The sequence below is a fragment of the Phyllopteryx taeniolatus genome, chromosome 16 (assembly GCF_024500385.1).
Source record: "Phyllopteryx taeniolatus isolate TA_2022b chromosome 16, UOR_Ptae_1.2, whole genome shotgun sequence".
NCBI classification, from domain to species: Eukaryota; Metazoa; Chordata; class Actinopteri; order Syngnathiformes; family Syngnathidae; genus Phyllopteryx; species Phyllopteryx taeniolatus.
The window spans coordinates 13984115-14002118 of NC_084517.1; the positions used below are offsets into that span (position 1 = coordinate 13984115).

An 18004-nucleotide genomic window follows, 5' to 3' on the forward strand; every position below is an offset into this window, starting at 1 on the left:
GCTAGCATTGATGTAAATAAAGCACAAACTATAGGTGTGACTTCTTCAACAAAAAAAGCAATTAAGTCCAATATGTACATTTGCTACAACAATTTAAAAAAAGAATAAAAAAAGACAATCAAAGCATCATTGCTTTCTTTCAAGCCCATTACATACGGTATAGAAGCAGATGTTCTCAACCTTTTTACATCAAGTTCCATCTCAAAATGTACTTGATCTTCAAGTACCACCATAATGACCAACATTGAAATAGAGTAGCGTGGTAGTCCCATTTAATACTACAGTAAGACACAGTAACATTAGGCACAATTTGAATATTAAAGCTGTAAACTGCAGTTTAAAAAACAACACTTTTTGTCATATATGTTAAAACTGTCTCCTGATCTGACAGTAGAATATTGTTAAAATGATATATTGAAAAATGCTTCCTCTCTGCCCGCATCTAATGCCTCTAATTTTAATAGCCAATCAGCGGGTGTAGCGGAAGGGGGCGTGACCGAAGAGATGTCAATCATCTGCTCACGCTCACGGTTGTCCTCACAAGCCTTGCGCAAAAGGATACTATACTGGAGCTTCTTGCCCAGATTATCTAACTCCAGTTAGCAACAAAAGTTAAAAGGGAGTAAGTGGACAGCTCTCTACTTTAAATCAAGGGTAAACATATAACGCTGGTGTCCTATCCACGGATGGCTGCATATTGCTGGGTTTGGGACACCACCGACACCGATGTATGAACAAATACTGACGTCACCGTTCTCACTGAGTCGTCAGGTAAATTGATCACCTCTCTTATATTTTTAATTTATTGTACGTCCCAAAAAACACAAACTCAAAACAGTAAATATTTCATGTAACCTTGGCGCTCGCGGTGCACCCTGAGCTAGGCAGCCGCAGATGAGCGGGAAAGAGCTCCCGTCCTCGTTCCTCCAGCGGCTCGTCGCGCGTTCCTGGCCAACCGAGGAGCACTCTGAGGCTGCCAGCCAAGCACGACGAGCCTCTTTTTCTTTCTGATTCTTTTTCATTGAGTGAGCAGGGGGCGTTTCTTTGTGCAGACACGCGAGGCAGCAGGGACGTGAGCGGGGTGGGGATATGAAATGATGCCTAATTCAAATCTTGCTAGCATTTTGAAAACTTGCAAACCTTCCCTTTATCGCCTTGATGTACGATGCATAACGTACTACACTTCTACAACTTCATTACAGGTGATATAATTACATGTTCAACTGATATACTGTATGTTGCATCGACGACACAGTGTGACACAAGTTAATTAATGACATGACACATTTAAAATAAATTCATAACTCATAAATAAATAATACACATGTACAGCAAATATAATATTCCAATATTTATTTACATTTGCACAAACACACGAGCGAATGATAATTAATGCTCAACACTAGTATTAAACAGTTTCTCCTTTTTATCTTTGACATCTTATAAAGTGGTTTCACAAAGAGGAAATGGGAAGTCGCTGAGTCACGTTCAGTGTCTGGCATTACCTTGCTAGAAAGCATCGTGCTCTGAGCTGATTTGCATTATTACGCAACATCCACCAGACAGACACAAACACTTAATGCCTCCCACAGATGCACAGTGTGATTACAAGAAAATTAGTAAAGGAAAACAAATAGTGTACAGTTGTAGTATTACCATGTGACACTAGCTGATCACTGATCAGTGGTAGGGCTGAACAACGTGGCCAATTTCGAAGCTTGCGTTTCATCTTTCAAACGCTCAGTCATTTAATAACAGGGCCTTTAGTGACTTGTCTGTAATCTCCCTGCTTGGCAAGCATATCCACAGCACTGACCATAGCGCATCAGTGGACAGGTGCATGACTGATCTCTATGCAGGAAAAGACGGACAATCGATGGAGCTATTGAAGCCAGCGATCAATAAGAGGCCAAAGGATACACAATGCACAAGCCACCTCCCAACAACCTCCACTTGCATCCCTGGTGTAATCAAAAAGCGTCAAATGTGAGAGTAGATATAGCAGAAATTCTCCACAATAAGACACCTTAGCATCAAAACAGTCTTCCTCCAACAGGAAGAGCAGATTTCTCGGGGATTTACACCTTAACATTGCGTGGTGCTAAACATGACATTGTATGGCATTGAGGTGTAAAGTTCTAACTAGACATCTACAGTACATAAAGTTTTTTTTTTTAATGACATATAAACCTGTCTGAAAGTAAAGTTGAGGAAACTTCTTGTTTCGTCAGTTAGAATCCCTAATTTTGTTTTTTCGGAACTATATCCGTATGAACATAATTTTGAGGACTTTCTGTATTTTATCAATGTCAGTCAATCAAGTGTACATCCAGTTTAATTAACACTTGGTTGAACATCTTTAAGCGTGGAACTTGCCTCAAACATTGTGGGTAGCCGTCCACAAGCATTTCAATTTTTTCTGCTGTTGTGGTAGAGGTGAGTCATGCGCTTGGGCCTTGTAGGTTCTATATAGATGGCCGACTACGTTGAGGACTGAGGCCCGGTTGATGGTCGACTCCATAGGATAAAAATTGTTCTTGTGTTTTTAGGTTTTGGACATGAGCTTGCTTCCAGACATAAGAGTATAACTCAGGATGTGACTGGAATAAATGTGATAAGAGGGGTTGGCCACAATCTTTACTGCACATCTGTACATCCTGGAGGAGTACAGTTCCTGTTGGGATGACAGATGGAATCTGATCACCTTTTCTACAGAGTCAAGGATATGCTCCAGTTTACCATTGTCTTTAGGGGTGGCAGCAGCTGCTAATGGAGGTGTAGAAGATGGACCTGATGGCGGTCTAAAGGTGCAGCCATGAACACCAATTAGGCTTGATATGATAACGTCACAGTATGGACAAAGCTATTCCTGATGTATCGTTGTGCAGGGGTGATTCTAGGATCAGAAGTTTAGGGTTACTGTGCTCCCGGCCAGGCAAGATTTGCTTGGATTTCCCCCCATGACATTATGGAAATACAGTATAATAATGCTGTCCCAGGCTCAAATATTTACCATCATAAATATTATGCAGGTAACATTTCAGCACAGTTTCATTATAAATCAATATGTTTGTCATGCATAGCAGTGGTTAATGGTAAAACATTGAATAATGTGGCAGCAAACCGTATGTTTGAAGAGTGCAGTTTTTGATGATCATTGCTACTATTTATCTCTTTCGCTTCTCATCACTGACACCCTTGTAAAATAATACATGCTGATAAAAGCAGAAATCAATAACTGGGAAGCAAGGGAACGAGGTCAACCGAAGCCGTCGCCTCACCGCTTTTGTTTTGGTTATTTTGGATCATATTGTCGATGAACTTTTGAATTCACTGTTCAAGCATTCATTGTACTGTACATCTGCAGCTGTTGGGGGAGTTTATGTTAGGCTTCCACTAATAGTCTTCAGGACTCTGAAAGTACTTCACAGTGACATGGGAAAGAGGAGCTGAATCTCACAGCCTTGATCTCTTGGTTGAATTCCATGTTTGAGGAGATGCTTGAGGAGCTTGACCAGTTGATGCCTTGAAGTTCATGTGGGAGATGAGTTGTGTATCAATTGCAAATCAAATTAGATGGTTGTATACTGAACCATTTATATTCATGAGTATATGTATACACGCATAATCTCATGAATGCATGCTTGGTTCTGGTCGCTGCCGTCAATGAATGCTGGCTTGTTCTGTACTAACAACCAACTCTTCTTCTATTCAAGCTATCGTTCCGCTTTGAAGCCCATCACAAGGCTTTTATCTTGTTATCTTGTTATTTCATTGTATTCCCATGTGCAATGCCCGGCAACATCCCTGCAACAAATACCATCCCTCTCATCCATAACGCAGCAGAAAATAATGGCAGCAGAGGTGGGAGGGACGAAACGGGTCTCGTTTTTGTTTGAACTCGAACGGAAGGGAATTACCAATTGACCATACACTATCATGACGAGCCTAATTAATCAGATACATAATTCATAGGGTGGAAAAACGTGCCATGAAAGGGAATGGGTCGGAGAGAAGGAACACAAGAGCGCATTATCAGCACTTTCTTGGAGAGGAAAGCAGATGGACAAGGCTGGAGGCTGCCGTTTGTGTGTAAAGTGAATAAAATAAATTTGACTCATATACCATCAAACTGTAGTCAAGGCGTGCAATTAAATGAGCTCGCACTGTATTTTTATTCTCATTCAATCCAACCAGACTGACCAGACTGAAATTAAAGTCTCCTGTAACAATAAGGTTTTGTAATCAATCAGACATGATGGGTTTTAACATTAGATATGTACTGATAAAAATAAATAAATAATAAATGTATTGCTCTGATAGCAATCAGCAGACACTGTCAATAACAATGAACCCAAGAGAAGGAAAATCCCTCATGACAGACGATTAAATATAAGCACTGTGGCCACAACCTAATGAGAAGCCTTCGGGTACGACTGTCTGTGATCAATAACTAAACATAGGACTGTTAATGGGCGGCACGGTGCCCGACTGGTTAGAGCGTCTGCCTCACAGTTCTGAGGACCAGGGTTCAATCCCAGGCCCCGCCTGTGTGGAGTTTGCATGTTCTCCCCGTGCCTGCGTGGGTTTTCACCGGGCACTCCGGTTTTCTCCCACATCCCAAAAACATGCATGCTAGGTTAATTGACAACTCTAAATTGCCCGTAGGTGTGAATGTGAGTGCGAATGGTTGCTTGTTTGCGTGTGCCGTGCGATTGGCTGCCAACCAGTTCAGGGTGTACCCCGCCTCCTGCCCGATGATAGCTGGGATAGGCTCCAGCACAACCCTCACGCGACCCTAGTGAGGAGAAGCGGCTCAGAAAATGGATGGATGGATGGATGGAAGGACTGTTAATGGAGAGCTAATAATGCTGGACACCACCACAGAGCTAAAACTTTGGCCTTGTTGATCATGGAGAGAAGATTTTGTTTGCTCACGTGTTACGTTTGGCTCATCATATAGAAGGAATGCAAGACATTTAAAAACAATTTAAAATAAATAACATTGAAATAATTGAGGAAAAAATATGAAGATTGCTGAGCCTTAGTAGCCTCTGAATTAAAATGCAGTGTAACCACTAAAGTCAAACACAATGTGTTCTATGGCACTGGTGGAACTCCAAGTTGTTGTAATTTCAAACATTTACAGTTAAGTATAATGTAAAGCAAATTATGTTGTTAAAGACTGTATTTATGGGAAACTAATGTATTTTGGAGAAAAAAGGGAAGCACGGTGTAATATTGGTTAACATGTCTTCCTCATTCCAGGTTTTTCTGGGTTTAGAACTCACCTTACACCCTCTGTGTGCACTTTGACTGGCGACCTGCGCTGGGTGTACCCCGCCTCTCACTGGGTCAGGCTACAACCCGTGTCAATGTCCGGTGTTGAAAACGAATGTGAGAAAAAAGGTGTGCCCTAATTACTGTAGCATAATAATGCATTCTGGGTTACAGTTAGTGAGGTTAAGTGTTTTCTGTGTTCCTGCTATTCCTGCTATGTTTGTGGAGTGTATTCCATCAGAACTCGCCTTTTTTGCCAGTGGGATTTAGACTTGCGCTGAATAATTGTTAAATTCTAAGATGACTGATTGCTTAACGTTTTGTAGGGTGTTAGTAACACAGAGTGTTTGGGTACAATTAGTGGCTAAAACTACAGTGCTGTTTTGTGTGTTTTTCTTTACCTGGACACGAAACAGCATTATGAGTGTGACTCTGTGACTGGGGTATCCATCCATCCATTTTCTGTACCGTTTATTCTCACTCGGGTCGCGGGCGTGCCTGTGCCTATCCCAGCTGACTCTGGGCGAGAGGTCAGGTACACCCTGAACTGATCGCCAACCAATCACAGGGCACATATAGACAAACAACCATTCGCACTCACATTCACACCTACAGGCAATTTACACTTTTCAATTAACCTACCATGCATGTTTTTGGGATGTGGGAGGAAACCGGAGTACCACGCAGGCACGAGGAGAACATGCAAACTCCACACAGGCGAGGCCAGATTTGAACTCGGGTCCTCAGAACTGTGAGGCAGCTGTGCTAACCAGTCGAGCACTGTGCCACTGGCATTTATCCCAATTTTATAACTGTGAAGCAAGCGACGACAACTTGTATGTCAACATAAAACTAATCATAGCAATGTTATGTTGCTCCACACACTAGTTGAGTAAAATTGAATGTGTGAACTTGTATAATGTCTGGTATTCACTATTCACACAGCCTAGTCAAATTTCATCTTTCTGTTTATATTTAATCCTCTGATCATCCTGTGTCCAACTGTTCCTTCTTGAGTACTCTGAGGGGGGTCATGGGGAACAGCCATGTCCTTACTATGACCCTGAAAAGGGCTTTGATGGTCAGGTGGGAGGACTGAAAACCCTCCGGCTGCTCTACCCAGGATTCCTGGCGCCTGTTTGTTACGTTTTTGCCCAGAAATGCAAAAAAATGCAGGAGAATGAGAGGTGAGAAAAAAACTCAAACATGAAAAAATGCGGAAAGTCTGAAAGGAAGGCAGAATTTTGGAACTCATTCCTGTGGTGGAGCCATCTGCTGAAGGCGTGAGACTTGAGTGTAGTGATAAGATGAATGTTGCTTTCACAGCATATGGTACCGGTTTGACCCAACTGATTCAACATATCTGGGGCAGAGCGTGTGGCTCGTAGTTTAATGTGGTGGTGTGAGCTCTGTTACTAAGGTAGTTGATGAGGTAACACAACACTCATTGGTCAGCATTCGTATGGCTTGTCACAGTGTGTACAACTGCATATCTAATGAGCACCAAACAAGGACAGTATCAAACCCTCTGCTTTTAATAATAATGCTCTATCTGGATTGACATTGGTCAATACAGTGTAACCTCAAAAGTAAAAAAAAAATTATGTGAAACTGTTTGATTTCAGAGTTGTTCTAATTTAATGTCTCTCATAGAATTTATCCAACTGTTGGCATTAAAAAAAAAAAAAAACATGATTTACTGTGCAGGTATGTTTGAAGTTTCTGTCAAACAAGTTCCGTATGCCTGACAGACACATAATAGAGAGTGAACAGAAAGGTGTTTGTGGATCAATACTGGCCAGTCCAGGGTGTACCGCACCTCTCACCCATGACCCTAATGAAGGCAACCTGTAGAGACAATGGGTTCGTGGATGGATGTATTATAGCTAAATTTACATAGGATATTTCTAGTAAAATGCAGGCATGTGCACTTCATCTGGAAAGTAGAACCCTAACTGCAACCCTAATAAACACACACCAGTTCATATAAGGTACAACAGTTGACAGCGCATGTCAAACACAATCCAAGCATGAAATCAAAGGAATTGTCTGTCGATCTTTGAGACAGGATTGTCTCAAGGCAAAGATCTGGGGAAGGGCACAGAAAAATGTCTGCTGCTTTGAAGGTCCCAATGAGCAGTGGTCTCTGTCATCTGGAAATAGAAGAGCTCGCCGTCCATCTAAACTGAGCAACTGGGGAGAAAGGCCTCAGTCAGGGAAGGTGACCAAGAACCTGAAGGGCACTCTCAGACCTTGAGAGACAAAATGTTCTGGTCTAACGAGACAAAGATTGAACTCTTTGGTGTGAATGCCAGACATATGTTTGGAGGACGCAAGGCACCACTATTTGAGCAGCCGGTGTTTCAACCTGTTGTTAACTTTCACTGACAGTTCAGAAGATGCTGCCTTTTATTAGTACAATAAAAAGGCACTTTTGATGATAGTGTTGCCTTCTATCGAGGGTCAATAAGTGCACACTTAACACACAGTGCATATTCAGTTTAGAATAAATATAACCACTCTGGGCAGCACTGGCTTTTAGATGGAAGACTGATGAGATTATAAAATCACTTATAAGGGCTAAATTTGATTACATTACTGAGCATTGATTTGCTTGGAAGGCTGCAAGGCATCCCAGCATTTTCTGTACAGTAATTAAATGTTAAGCCAATAGAATATTAGCGCTGCAGCTGTGCAAGAGTGTAATAGAAGTAGGAGAACAGCGACTATAGGGGAAATTTAATTCCATCATCAAAATATGACTGACAACCTGACAAAAGCTGTGAGCGTGTACAGGGAGTCGCCATCATTATTCAGCACTGTGACAGCAGAATTGATGAATTGCCTCTGTAGCATCTGTATGATGCTTTGCCTCCTGGCCTTCAACTAAGATTGCGTGAATGTTGATAAACCATTATGCATTCTTAACTATTCAGAAACACGCTGATTCTAGCCCTTTCCCTTGGGCAACACACCATGTGACGTGGATTGCGTATCATTTAATATATTTTTTTTTTTTCTCTATTTGTGACGCTATGTCGTGTGCTTGTCTATATAATTTTCGCGTAATGCTATTGTGTCGCGTATGTGGGGTGATTGCATTGCCTTTACTATATTCTTTAAGCTTTAAGTGTGATGCTACGAGTATGTGTGTGAGTGAGTGTGAAAGAGCGAGAGAGAGAGAGTGTGTGTGCAATGGAAGGTACAAGCTAGAGCACAGGTGTCAAACTGGTGGACCGTGGCCAGATCCAGCCCGCCACATCATTTTATGTGGCCCGCGAAAGCAAATCAAAATTGCGCATTGTGTTCGGGTGTAATACCATTGACATTTCCAAGCATTTTTTTGTTACCAATCCCCCTTTGAAAAGAAATGTAATAGTTGAAAAACATGTTTTTATAGGCTTCTGATTTCAAAACTGGTTATTCATCAGTGTGTTGTGTATACTGTATGTAATTAGAATAAATGTGGTAATCTTTAATTTATATGGGTTCACAGTCGTAGTGGCCCTCCGAGGCAAGTCATAACTACGATGTGGCCCGCGACAAAAATGAGTTTGGACACCCCTGATCTAGATTGTACTCAGTAAGTGTACATGAGTCCTGTATGTGCTAATCCCTTGATGAGCACATACTGCCCCCTGCTGCCACATAAGAACTCCAGCCATCTGCACAACCCTCCAATACAATGTCAGGCCGAAGAAAAACAGTTTTTAATTTATTCGTTAGCAGTGTTGCCAGTTACCTTGAAAAAGTAACTCAGTTACTTGATCTTAAAAGTAATTTAGTTACTTTGCTGATTATGTGATTTAAAAAGTAACTAAATTAGAAAAAAGTAACGTTTTAGTTACTTTCAGCAGCTGTCAAGTGGCAGGACCATCACTTATCCAGAGTGCAAAAAAAAGCATTAGCTTAACCGTACCAATTACTTGGTAATGTACGCCACACAAGTTACAGAATGATGTCATCATCATGAGAGCTTGCTGAGTGAGAGGTAGGTGATAATTTAGCCGTTTTTTTATTTTTTTTATAATATCCTCACTTTTCCTAGTTGTTTACCTTGAAAATGCACCTTTTGAATGAAATCTCAGGATGTACCTTAGTGCACTACAATATAACCTTAAGTCGATTGAATTTGACATTCTCTATGCGTTTGAATGCACATCCAGCCATTAAATGTTTTAGTCTGTCTTGTTCTTGAGGCATATTCCCTCTGAAGCATTCCACTGAATATGAGAAGATATTCCTCTTACACTTCAGAATTTATCCTGATACTTTTGTCACAAATCTTCAAATGTCAGGTTTTAGTGATGTAAAAAAAAAAAATATTGGACATCTTTTAAGAGGAAAAACTAATTTTCAATAACTTTCATAAATATGCACTCTCAAATATTGTGATTTGTTGCAGCACGTTTGTCTTCTATTACAGCACTCCATCTATCAACGCCGCATCTTGATTTGCAAAAACAGTCCAACTCTGCCAGATTGCAAGGCATCTCCTGCATGTGCACAGCCCTCTTCAAGATCACCCCACAGATGTTCGATCAGTTTCAGGTCTGGACTCTGACAAGGCCATTACAAAACCACAATCGGTTCATTTCGATGTGTACTCTGTGTCAGTCTCTTTAAATGGAAGCAGGCGTGTGCAGAATACAATTTAACCTGAGTTTAAATGTGATTGAGTCATTCTGAACACAGTCACATCCCCAGTTAATAGAGGTTGTGCTCACTTGTGCAACATTATCTCAGCTATTTGTACTAAAATCTTTCAACTTAACTGTGCAAGCTATTAAGTCACATCAATGGTGGAAAAGGTTTTGAAATGATCATTTTACCAGGGTTGTGTCCTTTTTATACCCACTATCGAGAGAGAAAAAAAAACATTTGCTGCAGTTACCCTTCATAAAGACGTATCTTACGTAACCCATGATTTTTAAGAGGCCCTATAGACATTAGATTTTTTTGTATGAATCTAAAGGAAGAACACAATAGTAACACATTTTTACCTTTTATTTCTCAAGAACACATGAACATTTGAAGCTGACCACTAATCACATCTTCAGTCTTTAACCAAAATGTTTGGATTCAAAGGAAATTACTATATTTTACAGCAAGAGGAGCAAATCATTGGTAGCTCTACGTGGAAGGAAAAAAAGAACCAAGCCCTCTCATTGGACTAACATTTTACATCATTATTTAAAAAATAAAAAATATATCAGAAAGTGAAGTAGGACCTGACACACCAAAACAAACAACAAATATTGTTTTTTTAATGAGCTCTTACTAAATGCAGAGAAAAGGGGAGAGTCTCAAAAAAAAAAAAAAGAAAACGGGTGTACTCTGCCTACCAAGTTTGGTATTTCAAGTGATGTCTGACTGATGTCTACACCCCCAAAATACACATTATATTAACCACAACAACTCATCCAACTATGAGATCAACAGATATGAAAACCAATGTAGTAATATTTTCCTCCCTCTTTCCACATGTATGTTCTTGATTTTATGTAAGCCACTATGCATATGTGGATCACCTTGTTTATAAGCAGCGAAGTGCCAGGGTCAAGGTGAGTTTGGGATTCTCTCCTCCTGTTCTTCCTCCAATGGGTATCTCAGATTCCCCTGTTGGGCAAACATGTTCACAAAATGGAATGTTAGTAAAGGACCCCACAACAACTGGTCCAGAAAAAACAAATAGTTGCTATCAGCAATAACAGAATATCTCAGAAAGAACATAAAAAAAGAAAAAGATTACAAAGTTCCTCTGACATGCCTTGTCAGCGTTTGGCTGAAAATGCTGACAAACTCTCTACAAAGTTTGACACCACTTTAAAATTAAATCATTTTACAAGTGTTGACACTGTGATATTTCCTCAGTAGTTATGCAAGTGGACAGATGTGACATACAAATGATTCAGAAAGGACTACATTAAACCCTATAGCAGAGGTTAATCAAGCAGGCGCGCTCTCCTATACTTGAATGATGAAAGCTAAACAACACAAATTCACACTCAAGCTTTCAAGTTGATGTTGTGGAGACAGGCAACAGCATTGACAAAAGGATGTGGGTATAGAAAGGAGTACCTGGGGTGAGTACCTGCACACTTTGACAGTCAGAGAGTATCCTTGATTTTTAATTTGCCCTTTTCACATGTGGTCTCGCTCACAACACCAACGCTGTGAGGTGTGGAAGTCAGCTGCAAATTATGCCATAAACCCTACCCTCCAGTTAGTTAGTTACGTTACACGCCCACCCCCCAGTTCCTATGACTACCCCCCACCACCACCCCGCAAAAAACACACACAGTGCATAGCATTATCAGGCACAGTAAGGAAATGCATGGCATTTGCTAGTCAAGTATTTCTGTGTGTTTACATATGAGGATAAAATAGTCCCTGCTATGGGTACATATAAACACACAGTTGTTTGTAACCATTTGTAATCTACGTTGAATTCAACTTAACACGTTATCAAATAAATACTGCCAATTGGACAAAAAAAATGCAGGAAGGAAAATTGGTTGGATTCATACTGTAATATTTTTTCCTGCTACTTTTGTCCACAAGGACCAAAACATCTTGAAGGATCAAAAGCGATACAAAACGAGGGGGTACCTCTGGGCATGTTTGCTCAGGGCTACACTGGCCTTTCCCTCTTGGCTTTGTGTGAATGATTTCTACCTTCTTCTCATTCATCAGGCCTAGTTCTTCATCTTCAGTGCATACTTATGATGCACTATTCAAAAACAGGATATGGTACATCAGACAAACATCATCAGCATTTAAGTGAATGCAAAGAAGGTGGGAGCAGGAGGGGAAGGAGGTAGCGTGGGAGGGGTGGGGGTGTGTGAGGGGTTTGGGGGAGTCAGGGGGGCGAGGAGAAGGACACACTTACCTGAGTCTGATCTGAGGTCCTATCAGATCAGTTTTAATTGGACTGAGTGTCACCTTCAGAAAGGAGGAGCTCTTGCTGGCCGTTAAGGAGAAGGGGGGAGGCCGAGGCGGCAGCCTCTGTCTCCATCGGCTCTGCTTCTGTTGAAGCCTTGACGGCAGGAGCGTTGCCATCAGAGTTCTTGTCTTTCTTGGAGCTGCTGCTCTTCTCCTCAGACCCCTTACATTCTGGAACAAACATCATGGGGTGGGTCGGTGTGATCATCCACTTTACAAATTGTAAAATAAATAAGTAAATAATAAACAGACATAGTTTGTCACCTTTTTCTTTGGATGAGCGCGCTCTGTCTCTATCTCTGTCTCTCTCCTTATCTCTCTCCCTGTCCCGGTCCCTGCTGCGGCTGCGGTGCCGTTGAGGTCTGCGCTCCGAGCTTCGTGACCTCCTTCTGTCACGGCTGCGGGAACGTCGTTTCCGGTCGGAGCGGTCACGGCTGCGTCTCCTGTCCCTATCCCTCTCTCTATCTCGGTCTCTATCCCGGCTCCTGCGGGACATTCAAATGTCAGTGATACAGAAATATTACACTGCAGTTATGACTGCATATTTTGTGGGTTATCATTTTGATTCTAAACTCTTGACATTAGAGAATAAGAATTTGGCTTGCCTGCTGCGTCTGCGGTCACGGTCTCTGTCTTTGTCTCTGCTCCTGGACCTCCGACGATCCCGTGATCGACTTCTTTTCCTGTCTGATGCTCGGCTGGAGTGGCGACTGTTAGAATCGCTTCGCCGTGCTCGTCGGTCCCTATCTCTGTCTCTATCCCTGTCCCGATCTCTGTCCCGATCTCTTTCCCTGTCACGCTCCTTCTCACGTTCCCGCTCCTTCTCCTTTTCTTTTTCTCGCTCCTTCTCCTTTTCCTCCTCTTCTTTACGCTTCTTCTCCCGCTCCTCCTTCTCCCGCTCTTCTCTGTCTTTCTTAACGACTGGGGTTTCCCCTTGAGGGTCCTCTGAGCGGCGTCGTAGTTTCTCCTGTTGGAAGTTGAGCAAGCAACTAAGTTAATTACAAGTGATCGGCAGTGAATTTTAGGCACATGCTAGAAGCAAAAATATTGTCATTTTGCCATTGCTGTATCTCCCCCCACTTTTGCAAAACTGTGGTGCTATTACCTTCAGCTCCTCTACAGTAGATTTGATTTTAGCATAGCCCATATGCTGCTTTCCCATCAAGTGGTCATCCACCCTAGACTGAGCGTCGCCCACAATCAGGAAGGCTCCGCACACCTCGCACACCTCCATCTGTTTCTCCTGGGCCGCAAAGCTCTCAATGGTCTAAATTGAAAAAAAAAAAACCACATCAGTCGGGACCAATGTTCCCTCTAATTTTTCATCTGTCTGGGCAGACACACAAGCTCCTTGAGTGCACCGAGGACCACTGTGAGTAACATCAGATGTGCCCGCTGTGGCCACACACCAGTATGACACCTGTTCAAAACCTTGGATCATAGCAAGTTGCATGGCTTATTTAAAGAACCAAATTACAGCAGCAATTTTCATTGGTTAACTTTTAATATAATTGATTTGGCCCACTTGAAATGCAAATGCTTTAACCACAGTAGTCCTGAATTATTTTATTTTTTTGCGCAGCATAGATTTTCTTGTGCGCTGAGTACGTGCTAGAAGTGCGCGATTGCGCAGGGGCGCAGCTTAGAGGTAACGTTGGTCGGGACTTTAAATTGATTTCATCTCGTCGTTGACTAATATAATCCATGTAGCGTCATAATTGTGAGGGAAGAATCCCAACTCCCCCACTGCTTAAATATTCAACTAAGAGTACCTATTAAACATATCTGTTGAATCAATATTAGATTTCAGTACATATAAAATAGATTTGCATGAAAATTATATGTAGTTTAATGTAGGGTATGTTATGGCTATTTAAAACTGTATAGTGCAGTGGTTGTACTTTATGGCTGGAATTCTGGAGGGTCAACGGCCAAGTTCTCATTTATTGCTTTTTTTTTTCTTTACAAAATTGAATAAAGTACAAAAATCATTTTAGTAATGACAGGATTAAATTAACCCTTAAGACAGCAGATGTAGACTGATTAGACTGAGCTAGGTAACTCACCGAAGGGTTGGAGTTAAGCAGTTCTCTCTCCTCCTTGAGCTGCTCAACCAGCTTCATCATTCCTTGAGCCTCCTCCACACGACCCTCAGAGCCCAGCTCCTCAATCTATGCAAAAAAAGATAGTGTTAAATCAACCACATAAGTGGTGAAAAAGGAAAATCATTGTGCATTATTTGCAACAAACCTGTACGACTAAATCTTCAATCTTTTCTGTCAGAACCTGAGCCTTCTCCTCATTCTTTCCTGCTGGAGCTGGAGCTTGCTGGGGGGAAAAAACACTATCTTTAGTACCAAATAACAATACCTTTCTCTATAATTTGCACATTTTCATAATTATTATAGAAAAATATGCAGCACAAACCCCTGCATTCTGCTGAGCTTGGGAAAGAGCGAGGCGAGCATGTCCTCGGCGAATTCGCCGTTCGACTTCGGCCAGGAGCGATTGCAGATAGCGCAGAAAGTCTCGCTCATAGCCCTCCTTCATGAAACGTGAGCTCTTTTCGTATCTAGACAAAAACAAAATACAACATTAAGATAGCTAGACAGAATGATACATTATCAGCTACACGGGTAAAGTCAGTCATTCTCCCAATAGCTCACATCTACACAAAATAAAGTTAAAAACTATTAACAAATAAGACATATCTGCATTGTATTAAAAACAGGTGGCTATTGCTTTAATTATTCACAGGATGGGGAAACTTATATCAACAGAGGTGCACATTCTTCAATACTGAGTCCAATGATTGGACACACGGCAAAAAGTAAAGTGCAACAATGCGTTGCTTACACTTTGCGAAGATTTTCATCATGGATTTTCTCACAAGGGCCTGTCAACAGAAAATGGAAATCGTTCATCAGTGAGCTTCTCTTGTCATGTCACAAATGTATTGTGAACGTTTACAATCGTGCGACGTGTAATAGTATACTGGTGTTTGACTTACCCAAATCGGAGCGTGTGTTTGTAAATAATTCTGCTGGACAGAAGCCACACAGATAGTATCGACACACCTAAAGCCAGAGATGAAAATTTTAATTTCAAGGTCCTCAAATTTTCCTTCTTTGGCAAAATATCGATCTCGACACTTCAGCTAAGTTTAAGTAAGTGAATCTTTCCTGCATGAACCACATCGCAACGCATGAAACTGATGCTTCATTGTGAGGTCTACCATTAGCATTAGTAGGCTAACAATGATTCAACGTGTGCGGAATAACATTTATGCCACGGTGCGTCGTGTATATTTGTACGGATACTTTATTCGATAACTGCACGATTAACCGTTTAAAATGCTTCAAAGACATAGACAACGCGTATTTGCTCCGCAAACACGAGACGTTCAGTTACGTTAGCGATCAAACCCTCGAGGGTAGCATTAGCAAGAATGCTAACTTACGCTCTCGTCGTCCCATTTGACGTTACATCGCTTTTCGTCCGGGGCCAAATTCCTGTCCCGTCCCATTAACTCGTCGAGCAACTGGGCTGCGGAAAGCATTTTGCTTAACTTGGAAATATTGTTGTCAAACACAACAGTAGATCGCGGAGCTGCAGTTCACACCATCCCAGTGCGCCCAAACCAAAGTACATCGGAATCAAAATGGCAGCTGCGGTGACGTCACTAACTAACTGCGAAAGTGAATCAAGACTTTTGACCCGGAAATAACAACAACGATGGAATTTCATGGAAAACCACACACACTCATCATAAAACGATAGTGTATGGACATTATGATAATGCCCTCACACTAACTTAGGCATTCAGGTAATTCTGTACACGCAACACAAACACATTTTTGGTCAAATAGAAGCATCCAGCCACATTTGATATTTTCATTATTAATACCACTAGCAAAAAACAGTACATAAACTTTATAATGTTCAGTAATCTATATGAATACAATCGTTGACGCCAAGTTTACAACAGGCATATGTTACATAGCTACCTCCTTGTGGGCTGATTAGTACGTATATTTCACCGCCATATTGAATGTGGCAAAGTGGACCGATTGGACCTATTTTGTATAATTTCTAGCAGTTCTATCATGATTCATGAGAGTTTCATGTCTTCGTTTTGTAGAGGCCAGATGCAAAGCATAATAGTCATGTAGGACAGTTGAGCATACACCCCCCGAGTCAAGTGAGCATGATATTAGTGACAGTGTTGATGAATGGTTACCCCGACCCCCAGCCACCCCAAAAAATAATAATAATAAAATAAATAAAAAAACAGGAACAGTAAATGGTAGCAGTATTCCAATGACAGTGCTGGGCATGCTGATGTGATCACATATTGTCCATCCTAGTGGACTTGTCATAAACTCCTTTAAATAATGTATGTTTGCCAAAAAAGAAGTTTTTGTTTTTTTTGTATGGCTAAAGAGAAACAAGAAGATCCTGACCTAGGTTGTCATAATTCATGCATGAAAGAGTTTGAGTGTCATGGTCCATTGATTTTGGGTAACCACAAGAAGCCATTCTCAGATGCAGAATTAATAAAAGAATAACCATTTGGTTTTATTTTAGCATGTGTTAGTTTTGGAATTACTGAAATGCTTGATTCATAATATATTTTCCCTAATTTATTTTTTTTGTTCTAAAGAAAAGCGTTCTTGAACAGTTCCTGTTATATTGTTTTTGATTCATGAAGGAGTCATGTCTTGTTTTATTCAACTATTTTTTTGATTTCTGTAAAAGAGGAAGTGACATTTTATTTTCCATCCATCCATCCATCCATTTTCTCAGCCGCTTCTCCTCAATAGGGTCGCGGCCGTGCTGGAGCTTATCGCAGCTGTCATCGGGCAGGAGGCGGGGTACACCCTGAACTGGTTGCCAGCCAATCGCAGGGCACATACAAACAAACAACCACTCGCACTCGCATTCACACCTACGGGCAATTCAGAGTTGTCAATTAACCTACCAGGCATGTTTTTGGGATGTGGGAGGAAACCGGAGTGCCCGGAGAAAACCCACGGAGGCACGGGGAGAACATGCAATCCCCGGCCCCACCTCTGTGGAGTTTGGATGTTCTTCCCGTGCCTGCGTGGGTTTTATCCGGGCACTCCGGTTTCCTCCCACATCCCAAAAACATGCATGGTAGGTTAATTGACAACTCTAAACTGCCTGTAGGTGTGAATGTGAGTGCGGATGGTTGTTTGTTTGTATGTGCCCTGCGATTGGCTGGCAACCAGTTCAGGGTGTACCCCGCCTCCTGCCCGATGATAGCTGGGATAGGCTCCAGCACGCCCGCGACCCTAGTGAGGAGAAGCGGCTCAGAAAATGGATGGATGGATTTTTCCTTGTTGTTTTGGATGAAAAGGACTTGAATATTACAGTTTTACCGCATGTGCTCTGACCGTCCTTGATAAATGGAATTTGACTCATTAAGATTTTTATTTGAGTACCCCATGTCTAGGCCAACAGAGAATGCTTCGCTGGCCCTGAATGCTTACTACTGCCTATATCCTAGCCCAGGGGTCACTGACATTTTTAAATCTGAGAGCTACTTCTTGGGTATCTTACTATTTAAATGTGAAGGGCTACAAGTTTGATACACATTTCTGAAATAACAAATGTGTTCAAATTACCATTAACTATATGTTATTATTTATAAATAATGATCATCTATATGAAAACACTGATCATGTAAATTATTTCCCACAATTATCAATATCAATATGTAACATTTTGTTTCTAAAAATCTCTACAAGTATTTATA

The 18004-nt window shown here is 41.4% G+C and overlaps 1 protein-coding gene across 2 annotated transcripts; it reads right to left on the bottom strand.

Annotated features, from left to right (window-relative positions):
- Positions 1-10272: 10272 nt before the first annotated feature.
- luc7l3 (LUC7-like 3 pre-mRNA splicing factor) lies at positions 10273-15888 on the bottom strand. 2 transcript variants are annotated; one of them, XM_061749456.1, is made up of 11 exons: positions 15686-15888; positions 15236-15302; positions 15082-15121; positions 14653-14797; positions 14476-14553; positions 14292-14396; positions 13331-13492; positions 12831-13192; positions 12490-12710; positions 12173-12396; positions 10273-10899 (listed from the first exon to the last, which is right to left on the bottom strand). In XM_061749456.1, exons 1-10 carry the CDS (start codon positions 15782-15784, stop codon positions 12206-12208), a joined length of 1470 nt encoding a protein of 489 aa, XP_061605440.1. In that variant the 5' UTR covers positions 15785-15888; the 3' UTR covers positions 10273-10899; positions 12173-12205. The 2 variants fall into 2 exon arrangements, with proteins under 2 accessions (XP_061605440.1, XP_061605439.1); XM_061749455.1 differs by having other exon boundaries at positions 10273-12396.
- Positions 15889-18004: the final 2116 nt, after the last annotated feature.